At 34.4% G+C, this 13,392-nt stretch overlaps 1 protein-coding gene across 1 annotated transcript; it reads right to left on the bottom strand.

Annotated features, from left to right (window-relative positions):
- Positions 1 to 8,554: 8,554 nt before the first annotated feature.
- Positions 8,555 to 12,637, bottom strand: LOC127116809 (uncharacterized). Its single transcript, XM_051047404.1, has 5 exons — positions 12,147 to 12,637; positions 11,761 to 11,827; positions 9,951 to 11,637; positions 9,676 to 9,817; positions 8,555 to 9,453 (listed from the first exon to the last, which is right to left on the bottom strand). The coding sequence occupies exons 3-5, from the start codon at positions 11,610 to 11,612 to the stop codon at positions 8,804 to 8,806; spliced, it is 2,454 nt and encodes an 817-aa protein (XP_050903361.1). The 5' UTR covers positions 11,613 to 11,637; positions 11,761 to 11,827; positions 12,147 to 12,637; the 3' UTR covers positions 8,555 to 8,803.
- Between the last annotated feature and the right edge of the window lie 755 nt (positions 12,638 to 13,392).

Below are 13,392 nucleotides of genomic sequence, written 5' to 3'. Positions count from 1 at the left end.
CCATCGATACAGGACTAGTTCCAAGAACTAAATCAATCGAAAACTCAACCTCACGTTACGGCGGTAAATCACTTATATCGTCAGGAAATACCTCCGCAAACTCACAAACTATTGGTAATTCTTCAATCGTCCTCTTCTCACGAATATCCAAAGTTTCCAACAACATAAACAACTCGGCACCATCTTGCACCGATTCATCAACTTGCTTAGCAGACACCAACCAATCTTCCTTCGCACCAACCTCAGGAAAAATATCCGTCTTCTCAAAACAGTTGATACACACCCGATTAAATTCTAACCAACACCATCCTCGAATCTGACCTCTCTTCGGTTTCAGGAAAAACACAACATTCTCAAAACAGGTTAACTAGCCAACACTGCACTCTTGCATGCATCAACATAATGTCCAAGCTCGATACAATTGGAACATCCAAGATAAACAGACGCTTCTCCCCCACTTATTTCATTCCCAACCTATAAATGGAAAATAAAACAAGCATCGACAGTGTTCTCACACACATGTCGCATACTAGGGAACAAACATAATTAAACAACCTGGCCGGACGGACCGACCTGCTCTGATACCACTAATGTAACACCCCTTTTTCTACCCCAAAATACTTAACATATAATCAGAGTAAATAAGCACGCATATAAACAAAAGGGCGTCACATCGACGTTTTCAAAAACTAAAAGCTTTCAAAAACCAACATCATTCGTCATCAATATACAATACACCTGGTCATTTAAAATAACACATTTCAATTATCATGAATATTCAAGAATATGCGTTCGCAGCGGAAAATAATGAATATTCATACATTTCATAAAATGATTCATGTCCCATACCATGATCATCTCTCAATAATATCCTCAAGGTAAAATAAAACCATATCCAGACTATTTGGCACTATGGCATCTCAACAGCAATTGCAATCAAACATGTTCACAAGTAAAAACATAATACATATCCAAATAAGATATGAGTTCAACACTACTAATCTACCACGTGTTACATGACCAGAGCATTAACTCACTACTTACTCTCTAAATCGAAACACGGAAACTCTCCGGCTAAATCTCGAGTAAGCTACCTTCCACTTACTTCAGCAATACTACTCTTGAGTATCTGCACGATGCCATGCAAAGCATCATTCCAACAGAAGGGTGAGAATTCGAATCATTATGAAGAAGTATAATAAAGCACAACGATTAAATCAACAATTAAAGGAATTCATCACACTTCGTATAACCATGTAAATAATATTAACCAACATTTATTTCACATGTTTCAAACATCCATCAAAACTCAAGGAGTACAATATTAAAATCCAGTACTATATTCCCAAATATACACATAAATACAATTATCACATAATCACATATTTTGCCAAATTATGTATCCAAACATCACCAAATTCAGTTACTATATCTCATACACACCTCACAATCACATCAATGCAAACATTAAATTATCACATAACTCTCATGTGACTCAATGTAAGACATGTGACTCTATGCATGTGGTACCACAATGTGAACCCAACGTTTCACCGCTTTCCGATTCAATATCTAGAATCCAAGCCACGCTTCCGATCCGGACAAGATCAAAGCCATTATGTCTATTTCCAATTAAGGAATCAACGTCTGCTACGCCTATTTCCAATTAAGGATCAACGTCTATGTGAACCCACAGTTTCACCGCTTTCTGATTCCATATCTAGAATCCAAGCCACTACGTCTATTTCCAATTAAGGATCAACGTCTGCTATGCCTATTTCCATTCAAGGATCAACGTTTATTACCATGTGAACCCACAGTTTCACCGCTTCCACCATGAAGCCGACCATGCCATGAATGAATGTATACATACCAATAATATATGCAATTAAGATCACCTCTACCATCTTAATCATTCTACATATCACCATAATTCAACTCTATGAATTATCCACCAATGGTACATATACACATTCATAACAAATACACCATTCACATAATATGCAATTAAGATCATCTCTACCATCTTAATCATTCCACATATAACCATAATTCAACTCTATGAATTATCCACCAATGGAACACATTCATAACAATATATCATTCACAAATATATGCTAATTATCAAATACGCACACTAGATTTCATTTCAAATGACTACCACTTTTAAAATCTCAATTTTTCATTTTTCAACAGCAGTAACCGGTTAACGCTCGGTGGGTAACCGATTAACATAAAACATAATCAACTTCCTGCGCAGATTTTTAAGCAAGTAACCGGTTAACGCTCGATGGATAACCGGTTAACATAAAACAGAATCAACTTCCTGCGCATATTTTTAAGCAAGTAACCAGTTAACGCTCGATGGGTAACCGGTTAACACAAAAACAGAATCAACAGATTTTTAAGCAAGTAACCGGTTAACGCTCGGTGGGTAACCGGTTAACATAAAACAGAATGCAGAATTTTCTGTGTTTTTCATCGTTGGAGGACTTTCGGACCTCCGATTTCGATTCCGTAAAAAGCCAAACGTTCAGAAAATTATAACTTATACAATACTCTAAGTATATAATGTTAATTTGCAGTTTAACACATTCAAATCACCACAATTCACGAATACTCATCAAAACCTAACAATTTCAAACAACCATACAAAATTAGGGATTTTAACCTAACATACTTCTACCCATTGACCCAATCATACTAACCCATAATAATAAGGATTCTCCTCCTTACCTCTTCAATGTTCTGGAAACCTTAGCTTCTCTCTTGTTCTTCCCCTCTTCTCCTTATTTTTCCTCTTTCTTTCTCTATTACCGTCAATGATCAAATGAATCCTAGTTCTCACTCTCCTCACCTCTTACTATTTATATTATTATATTTGGGCTTAAGAATGATACTTCTAATTTAATTATTAGGCCCAATAAGATATAATATTATAATATCTCTATTTAATTCAAATAAATTAAACCCACACAACATACACACTAAGTTAATTAATACAATTATTTAATTATATCTCATATCAACTAAATAATTAATTAACACACCAAATTAATTAATATAATCAATTATTATACCACCTAACAACCAATTAATTAATTAACACTCCAATAAAATATAATAATAATATAAGAAATAATTACTAAAATTGGGTTGTTACACACTTCACCCAATTCCTCCCTGAGTCTTCGGGTCCACATGTTTTGTACATAATCTCTCTCCTAGTCTTGATAAACTATCAGCTCGATCACTAAAGTGTGTCTTTCTTGGTTATCATCGATCCCAAAAAGGTTATCATTGTTATTCACATACTCTAAAATGATACCTCATATCGGTCGATGTTACCTTCTTCCAGCCTGATCCATATTTTGAATCTAGTCACGTAACTCCATAACCCATTCAAGAAAGTACTCCCACACCTTTTCTGAGAGTTATTAATGTCCCGCCTACCATTATCCCCCATCAGTCTATGGCTCATAACCCCCCCCCCCCCCCCCACTTCTCGACCACTTTAAACATATCAGTGTCGTTACCTAAGGCATGTCGTCCTTGTCCCAAAGGTCATTGCATACTCTTCTCCGACGCCTCCGCCATCACCGGATCCGATCCTACAACCTGAGTCCGACCTTTCGATTATCCTCCGAAAAGGTATACGTCAAACACGAAATCCTTCTCCACATTATATTGATTTATGTTATCATCGTCTTTCCCCTTTGCAGTATACTTGTTTGTCTTCTTTGTCTTTTGTTTATATTCCTAAAACTCCAGTTGAAGCATTATCTCACTCTGAGTGGAGGAAAGCAATAATTGATGAAATGTGTGCTCTTCAAAGCAGTGGTAGCTAGGAACTGGTTCTTCTACCCCTGTGGAAATTTTTAGTAGGTTGTCGTTGGCTTTATACAGTAAATGTTGGTCCATATGGTAAGATTGATCGATTTAAAGCTCATTTAGTAGCCAAAGGATACACTTAAATTTTTTGATTGGATTATAATGATACCTTCTCACCTGTAGCCAAGATGGCATCTGTTAGACTTCTTCTAGCCATTGCAGCCATTTGACATTGACCTTTCATCAACTTGATATCAAAAATGTTTTTTTACATGGTGATCTTAAAGAAGAAGTATATATGGAGCAACCATATGAGCTTGTTGCTTAGGGGGAGTCACTGGATATGGTGTGTAGGTTACACATGTCTCTTTATGGTATTAACCAATCTCTGAGAGCTTGGTTCGACAGATGCAGTGTTATAGTACAACAATTTGGTATGGTCCATAGTGAAGCTGATCATTTTATTTTTCATCATCACTCAGCCCAAGGGTGTATTTATCTTATTATGTATGTAGATGATATTGTCATAACTGGTAGTGATCAGTAGGATATACTCCAGTTAAAACAACATCTCTCGAATCAACTTCAGAAAAAAGATCTCGGTAAACTCCGTTATTTCTTGGGTATTGGGGTAGCCCAATCTAAAGATGGTTTGGTGATTTTTCAGCAAAAATATGCTATGGATATTTTGGAAGAAACATGTATGTTGAAATCTAAATCAGTTGATACTCCTATGGATCCAAGTGTCAAACTACCACCCAATCAGGGGGAGCCTCTATCTGACTCAGGAAGGTATATGAGATTGGTTGGAAAGTTGAATTATCTCACAGTCACTCGTCCAGACATTTCTTTTGCAGTTAGTGTGGTAAGTCAATTCTTAAATTCCCCTTGTTAGGAACACATGGATCTTGTTATCCGAATTTTGAGATACATCAAATGTGCTATATGAAAAGGTCTATTGTATGAAGATAAAAGACATACTCAGATAATTGGATACTGGTCAGGGTCACCCATTGATAAACGATCCACCTCTGGGTATTATGTACTTGTTGGAGGAAACCCTATATCCTGGAAAAGTAAGAAACAAAACGTAGTTGCAAGATCAAGCGCTGAGGCAGAGTATATGGTCATTGTAACACCCCATTTTTTATTAGATATTTTAATTGTTTGAATTATGGATTTTGATGATTTATTTTATGGCTAAGTGTTGGCGGAGTATGTATCCTTGAGTTAGGGGTATAGAGGGATGATAGAAGTAAGTAGAATAATTTAGAATTGTTTTGATAATTAAAAATAATGTTTTATTTATTTTTATTATATTAATTAGTGAAAATAGAATAATTGGGTCAAATATGAGAAATTGAGAAAGTTAGTGGGAGGAAGGAATATGAGATGATTAAGTTTGGGCCAAGTTGGTGATTTAGAAAAGTTTACCCTAAAAATAAAAAGTTAAGAAGAATCTAGGTTTAGGGAGATTCTCACAGTACGTGACATTTGAGAAAGAGGAGTAAATAGGTAATAAGAAAGGCGATTAAGGGAAGAGAGTGAAAGTTTCAATTCAGAATTTTTGCAAGGAATTCAGGTAAGGGTGGGGACTTGTTCCAATAGTAATGAGTATGGTAGAAGGGTAGAATGGAGGAACCTTTAACCTCATTAGGGTTGAGTGTTTTGATTCATAATTTTGAACTTGGATGCTATGATGGTTGTTATATGATGATTATATGATGAATTTTGTGTCCCTTATATGCGTGTATTTTTCTATTTTTATTATTGAACATATATCCACCATTGTTGCAATTTCGAAGGTTTTAGGCATAATCTTAAGATTATGATTAAATGATTTAATTGTGTTAAAACTGTAAATTAACTTTAGATAATTAGAGTATTATATGGGTTGTAATTTTATGAGAGTTTGACTTTTTATGGAATAAAAATTGGAGGAGGTCCGGAAGACCTCCAACGAAGAAAAACGTAGAAAATTCAACATTCTATCTGTCACGGTCGCGCTCAGGGCAAGAGCATTTTTTTTGTATTTTTCGGTCGAAATCGTTTTGGCCATAACTTTTGATGTGTAAGTCCAAATCGAGTGTCGTTTGAAGTGTTGGATATATGAAACAGAGGGCTATAACTTTGTTTTCAAGGATAAAATAATTTTGATGATTATTTCATGGACGTTTTTAGGGTTGAAGAAGATGAAAATTGTGTTAGAAATTTTAGAAAACAACAACTTTTTAGTAATACCTTCGTGCACGGTTTTGATCATAACTTTTAACTCGTGAATCATTTTGGGTTGGAGTTTGAAGTATTAGAAAACTAACTCTCCGAGATATAATGTGATGGTGATAAGTGAATTGTTTAAGTATTATTCCTATGTCGACTGTGTTGGTGTAGTTTTGTTCATACGTTCGGTTAATGAATTATTGACATATCCCGACGATTTTGGTCATGACTTTTATTCCGTAAGTCCGATTTTGATGCCGTTTGAAGTGTTAGAAAGCTAATGCTCATACCTATAACATGGTAGTGATTGTTGATATGTTTTAATAATATTAACATGTCTAGTATGTTACTAAATGTATTGGTTTATACGTTTGGTTGATGAATCGTTGTATTGTTGTAATATCGTGGTGTGATGATTATGTTGGTATGTCGATGATGTTAAGATGTTGACGAGTTGCTTTTTTTTGTTGATATTATTCACATGGCAACATGAATTGGTTGTTGCATGATGAATGTTGCGATGCATAAATGATGAGATGTATGTGTGGGAATCCTTTAGGTGAACCTTGTTATGTTAATGCATGCTATTTGAGAGTCATGCATCTTGGTGTATAAGCTTCGGTTTAATTTTGGTGAGCCTCGATTATATGGTGATGGATCGGGTGCGAGTAGCTAATTCTTAATATGAGGGATTAGTGAAGCGTTATCTATGTTGATGGTAACGAGTTTTGGTGAGCCTCGACCCATTGTGATGGATCAGGTGCGAGTAGCTAATTCCTATTATGAGGGATTAGTGAAGCGTTACCTATGGTGATGGTAGCGATTTTGGTGTGCTCCGGTTCCAAGAGGGAATTAATTCTATGGTGGGGATCATGGAGTGAGATGAACCTGAATGTTCATATTTGGTACCATGTGCATGTCGAGTCGGTGTTGAGTATATTGCATAAGTGTTGCATTTGTATTGGTTGTTGTTGATGTGTTATTGGATGAGATGTTGTTGCATATGATGTTAATGATAATTGAGATATGGTTTTGTATGCTGTTGATGATAATTGAGATGTTGTCGTGTATGATGTTGATTATGATTTTGATGTAAGAATATGATATATTGTTGTGCATGATTGTGTGGATGTTGTACTCTATTCTTCATTCTATATCGTTATTATTGAAATGAATTCTCACCCTTCTGTTTGAATGTTGCCTTTACATGTGCATCGTGCAAATACTCAAGAGTAGTATTGCTGAAGTAAGTGGAAGATAGCTCTTGGACTACTTCTTTATTTTGTCATTTTTACTAGTGGTACCTTGCTCTGATCATGTAACATCGGGTTGGGTTAAACGCTTATTTTATTCCTTATGCTTGATTATGTTGAAGTCATAAGACTAATTATGTTGTTGATAATTCTTAAGATGTTGAGTTGATTGATTAGAACTCTCTTATTTTGTTATTACAATTGAAGTTGAGACTAGATGTTATTACTCGGTTTATCTTCCATAATTGTGATGATAGTTCCGCTGTGATGATACTTTAAAATAGAAGTGTGCATGTAGTGATAAGTTATGAATGTCTTATTTTGTGAATATATAATATCGATCAGATGAGAAGGATGTCGTGTAAACATCCCAGGTATGATTCAGATAAGTGGGATGTCGTGTAAACATCCTTATTACAAATGTGTGTATTGAAATTTACTATTGAAACCCGTGTTACGAAGCAGGTCATGTGTGTTATGAATGTGTGACACCCTACGTGATTTTATTTTATATTTAATTTACGTGATAAATTATGTGTGGGGTTTAGGGTGTTACAGTCATGGCAATGACAACATGTGAACTTATTTGGTTAAAATAGTTGCTCAAGGAACTTCAAATTGAAGAAGTAAGACCAATGACACTTATTTGTGATAATCAAGCTGCATTGCACATTGCTTCAAATTCAGTCTTCCATGAGAGAACCAAACATATTGAGATAAACTGTCACTTTGTCAGAGAGAAGATCGAGTCAGGTGACATCATCACAAGCTTTGTCAACTCTAATAATCAATTGACATACGTGTTTACAAAATCTCTGCGAAGCCCCATAACTAATTATATATGTAACAAGCTTGGTGCATTTGACTTATATGCTCAAACTTGCAAGGAAGTGTTGATATTTATAAATATATAGTTTTAAGAATATTTGTATATAAAATAGTCTCACATCAACTATATTGTGTAATTAGTTATAATATTTCTATATATAATAAAGTCTCCGTAATATTTTTCAAAACACAGTTTATTCAAATGTCTCTTAGTCTCTTGTATTTCAATACCTCTTTTTTGAAATTCCTTGTGTATGCCTCATAACTTACTTATTGATTGAGGTTCAAAAGAAAGTTACAACAAATGAACATTACACATGATTCTCTCTTTGGCACTTTTTCAAAATTCTTGAAATTTGATTGCAAAAGGTTAAAAGAATGCACAATAGCTAAAATCAAATGTACTATATAACTTATGAGAATTCTATTAAAATAAATTTTTCATACCAAAATTATGCAACTTCTGCAGCTAACTTCTTCAACTCTTCTATCTTGTGGTCAATTCCATCAGTCCTTATTATATACAAGGTGAAGATGTTGATACAATAAAGATTATTGCATGCAGTCAGCCACATCTATATCCCCGATAAGATTAGAAGGTCCAAATCTTCATTATCCGGACCTTCTATGGCTGATTGCATGCAGGCATGGAAATGTCTTAAAATATGTAATCATAAATTTACAATAATCTCCTCAATTAATCCATCTAAAACCATGTTTTCTACTTCATTAACAACTTGTTCAACTTCATCATAAGAAAATCCATGCTTCCAACCACAGTTCCATATTCCATTTATCATTCTATTGTTGCACTTCATATCTCTCTCCAACATTGCACAGATATTATCCAAAATAAGTTTAGTCTCAGAATTTTCACTATAAGATGTCAGATTCTCAATTGCCTTGTAAACTTCTTCAACCAAGCTTTCCAGAGAAATTTGCAATCTTGAATTCCCTACACAAGTTAGCAATAAGGGGTGAACTACTTGTGATGATGACTCTTGAAGGCTCTTTCTCTCGGCGAGTTCGTTCGCGCAGTCCAAATAGAGTCTGCTATTGGCTATTCCTTTTGTTTCAATCTTTGGTAGGATCTTAGGATAACCAACATCAAGATTGAGAAGCTCCACTGCATGGTCAATGAATGATTTACTTGTGAGAAGAAAATATTTCAGCTCAGGAGTGTCTTTGTCTGGCTCGAAATCAGTTCCACTGATACCGGTGGTGTCATGAGGTTCCTCGGCATGGATGGCATCGATTTCATGTTCACAACTTATCATCAAAACATCGTCACCTAACGAATTCTGGACCTCCTCAGAAATATCTGTAAAAGGGTGAAATAAGTCAGATAAACCAAACCATGTTATTCTTCTTCGTTTTGGTTTAGATTTCAAAAGAAAATGTTGCAAAAACTGAACCAAATCGGCAAAGTTTAATTAGTTCGAATTTTTTCCTCCAAAAAGATAAACCAAACCAACCCGATACACCCCTATGTGTGCCACGAATCGTCTAAAAAGTAGAACCAGTGATAGCTTGAGAAACTTACCTCTAGTCTTATTCAAAGAGGTGTCTACTTCATGCTCCATGATGAGATCTTCGGTTATTGTAGTGATTATTTTAATCTCAGCACAATCATCTTTACAAGAAACATTGATATTCATTCCGTCTTCTTGCGTTAATTGTTCATCCTGTGCACAAGAATAATGAATTGAAACTCGTCTAATAAAGATTACTAAGCTAAACTCTTTAATACAAGAGAGTTAGAAATTTCAAACTCTACTATATACCAGAGACAAAAAAAATGACAGTAGTAAAACTTACTAGTGGTTTAGCTGCTTCCGGCAAGTCGATAGATCTTTGCTTCTTCATCGGACTCTTCTTCAAATCCTTCGAACTATTAACCTTTTGTATCTTCGGTTTTGTGATTATGGTATTTGAATTTGAAGAAGTGCTCTTTCTAGATATAGTATCGTTCTTGTCAATTCTCGACACACTTCGCGGCTTCTTCAACTTTTCACTACTAGACCTGATTTCTCCTTGATCTTGAGCTTTTGTTACAACTTTAGCTTTCGAAACCTCCTTCTCTAGTGGCTTTCTGCTACTTGTAATGTTCTTTACCTTAGTTTTTTCATCAACTGTTTCACTTGCTTGTAATCTTTGACTAGCTTTTTGAACCTTCTTGTTTTCAACCGGTTTGATTTCTTTCACATCAATTTCAAAAACCTCTTTGACGCGCTTCGGCCTTTCCTCTCTGATAAGCCTTTTGGAAATATTTTCTTCCATGTCTTTTCTCATGTTGGTAGTTGAACCTTCCCTTGGATTGAAGGTTTTTGAAGGAACTCCTCTTTCTTTTAGATTTCTAAAAGATGATTCTTCTTGAGGAACCGGCTCATAAGTTTCTACGAATTCTTCATACGAAGCACGCCGGGGTTTCATGAGCACAATCGGTGGTAAATCACCAAACTCATCATATTGAAGATCATTGGAATGATTGACATGATTGTGAAGCTTGTGCTCTCTAATAGGACTATTCTTCAACAATCCATTGAAATGAGTGGTTTCAAGAATTTCCCTCAGTGTTTTTTGTCTATCTGGATTAACCTTCTCGACTACCAAACTATGCTTTCTTACCTTCGGTGTATCAATCTCGAATACCGGTCTCTTTTGATTCACAATCTTTTGATTCTCCATCTGTTTTTGCATAACAGATGGAAATGTTCTTGAAGGGACTTGTTCTAATCCCATCAACTTTGCAACAAGATTGGTGCTTTTCTCCTTCTTCGGAAAATTTGGTGACGACGAAGAATCAGAAAGTTTGTCATACCAAACAACAGAAGATTGACTTGAGCTTGTAGAAGGGAACGCTGCGGAAACCGAATCCAATCCTTCAGAAGTGCTTGTGCTTTGGAATAGATTTTGTCTAACCAAACTCTCCTTAATAACTTTCTTAAGTTCCTCTCTACAACTACTCGAAGAACCATAAGCCGAATTGTGTTCAACAAATTGATTAGAATGCGTCGTCCTAATTCTATCATTCACCTTTGCATCAATTCTACTCCTTTCACGTTCCTCGTCTTGTTTTTTCTTCGAACGAGCAATACTACTCGACGCATCTTGAACCTTTCGAAGCATCTCTAGAGATTCTTGCAAATCAAGAGCTCCTTTTAACAAATCCTTGGCAATATCTTCCGATTTTCCATCATACCTTAAACCACTAGACCACGACTTAATCATCTTGTTCAATTTCTCGGCACCTCTAGACACCTCCACAAGCTGCAAAGAAGATGGATCAAAATCTCTTTCGCCCGAACCTTTTGACAATACCTTCTCTTCTTTAGCTTCTTTGTTTGTCCCTAAATTTTCGGCCGTCTTTCGGCCCTTTGTCTTGTCCTTCATTTTGTGAGAACTTGACCTATATCTTCTTATAGTTCCACACTCAACAACTCCTTTTGGATCATCACATGTCACAAATGGTTTATACATGACTAAGTCTCCTTAGGGATATTTTCTGTCACAGAAATTTCATCAAATTACTTGGATGCTAAAATTATTATAAACAACAAAAACAAAAACAAAAACAACAATTGTTATTAAAAACTTAAAATCACATTAGAGAAAATAGAATACTTACATGAACTTGTCCTTTTGGATCTTAGAGTTTGTCTACATTAGATAAAAAATAATACATGTCTGTCCCACTGAAACATAACCATTAAATTAATCAGTTTCTAACAAAACAACACAATAATCCTATCTAGAAGCAAACAAACAAAAAGTCGAAATCATTAGCTCTCAAATTTAGATTTTTTTAACATTTTGTTTATGTTTCCACTTAGATTCTTGAAGCATGAATAGAAAGAGTAGAAGATCTAACTCTAAACTCATAATTTTGTTACTCTTCCTTAAAATGAATGAAACAAAACACACAGTAAAAAGAAATTAAAAAAAAAAAAAAATTAAAACTCAAAATCACATAAAAAGAAACTATAATTCATGGTTGCAAAAAACAAGACTTACCATGAGAAAGAAAATGACCCACATGAGAAATTCATGACAAAAATCATAAAAATTTAGTCTTTAAGATGAATAGGTGAAAACCCATGAAGGTTTTAAGGAGTTTCATCAATGGGGATGAGATAAAAGAGATTCAGATCCAAATGGGGGGTGTATAAAAAAAGGGGTGCATTGACTTTTGTGATAAAAATTGCAAGTTGAAGACGAAGAAAAGCTTGAAAAAACAGCAAGAGATGGTGTTGAATGATTATTTATGATGAGACAATGAAATCTTTGAAGGATTATGGGTGTGAAAAATAGGAAAAAATTGTTTTGGTGGTACAAATGTTGTTGATTTGCAGAGTGGTAAAGAAGCAAAAGCTGTTTCAAAAACACAAGAGTAAGGAAGGAAGGAACACTGTCACAAAGTGGAAAATGGCTCCACGCAACTTCACATGATGATGAAAGCAAATATAATAAATTTGGAACTTTCTTTCTTCTTTCATCAAAGTTATCATGACATTATTTTTTTAAAATTAACTAGCTTTAAAAGGGTGGTTTTTTTATGAGTCACTTTTGTTGAAATAAATAATAAAGCAAATAAAATACCAACTTTCTTTTATAAATAAGATGGGAGGTATATGTATCAACATTAATCGATAAAAATAGAATTAAAGTCATAATTTAATCAAGAAGCACCTTGGAGATGGAAAAAAGATTTAGGGTAGGCAGCATGTCTGCTTAGTTATAAAAGAAAGTTGATATATAAATTCAACACATAAAAGGAAGATGAATTGCGGATTTTAAAAAAATATACTTTGAAAATATATTGTTATTAGAGTTTAAAATCATTTTGATGAAAATATTTTAGAAATAACAGCGGAAAGTAAATATGTAGAAATTAAAAAGATAAAGGTAAGAAGATGACATCAGAAATCGTAGAGATTTAGTCAAAATGAAATGATTTAATTCTTTTCTAAAGATTTGATCTTGAGAGTATCCATTAATATGTACTCTCTCCGTTTCACAATAAGTGACTCAATTGTAAAATAAAAGTGTAACAAAATAAATGATCCTTTTTAAATTTTAATGCAATATTAATTACATTTTCCAATTATACCCTCTAATTAATACTACTTGCACAATTTCTAATACTTGATAAAGGATATTTTAGTAAAATTATTATTCTCTAACTTTGACTTATACTTTTTTGTTAATATGTGTGAAATGGTCAACTAAGTCACTCATTGCATGACAAATGGTGTATAAG

The sequence above is a fragment of the Lathyrus oleraceus genome, chromosome 1 (genome assembly GCF_024323335.1).
Source record: "Lathyrus oleraceus cultivar Zhongwan6 chromosome 1, CAAS_Psat_ZW6_1.0, whole genome shotgun sequence".
Classification (NCBI taxonomy): domain Eukaryota; kingdom Viridiplantae; phylum Streptophyta; class Magnoliopsida; order Fabales; family Fabaceae; genus Lathyrus; species Lathyrus oleraceus.
This window is presented reverse-complemented; position numbering and strand designations above follow the sequence as displayed.

Coding starts and splice junctions, on each gene's coding strand:
- LOC127116809 (XM_051047404.1), bottom strand. CDS start 11,612: ATGTATAAACCATTTGTGACATGTGATGATCCAAAAGGAGTTGTTGAG. Junction 9,818..9,950: donor CGGAAGCAGCTAAACCACTA/GTAAGTTTTACT, acceptor TCTTGTGCACAG/GATGAACAATTAACGCAAGA. Junction 9,454..9,675: donor CTCTTTGAATAAGACTAGAG/GTAAGTTTCTCA, acceptor ACCCTTTTACAG/ATATTTCTGAGGAGGTCCAG.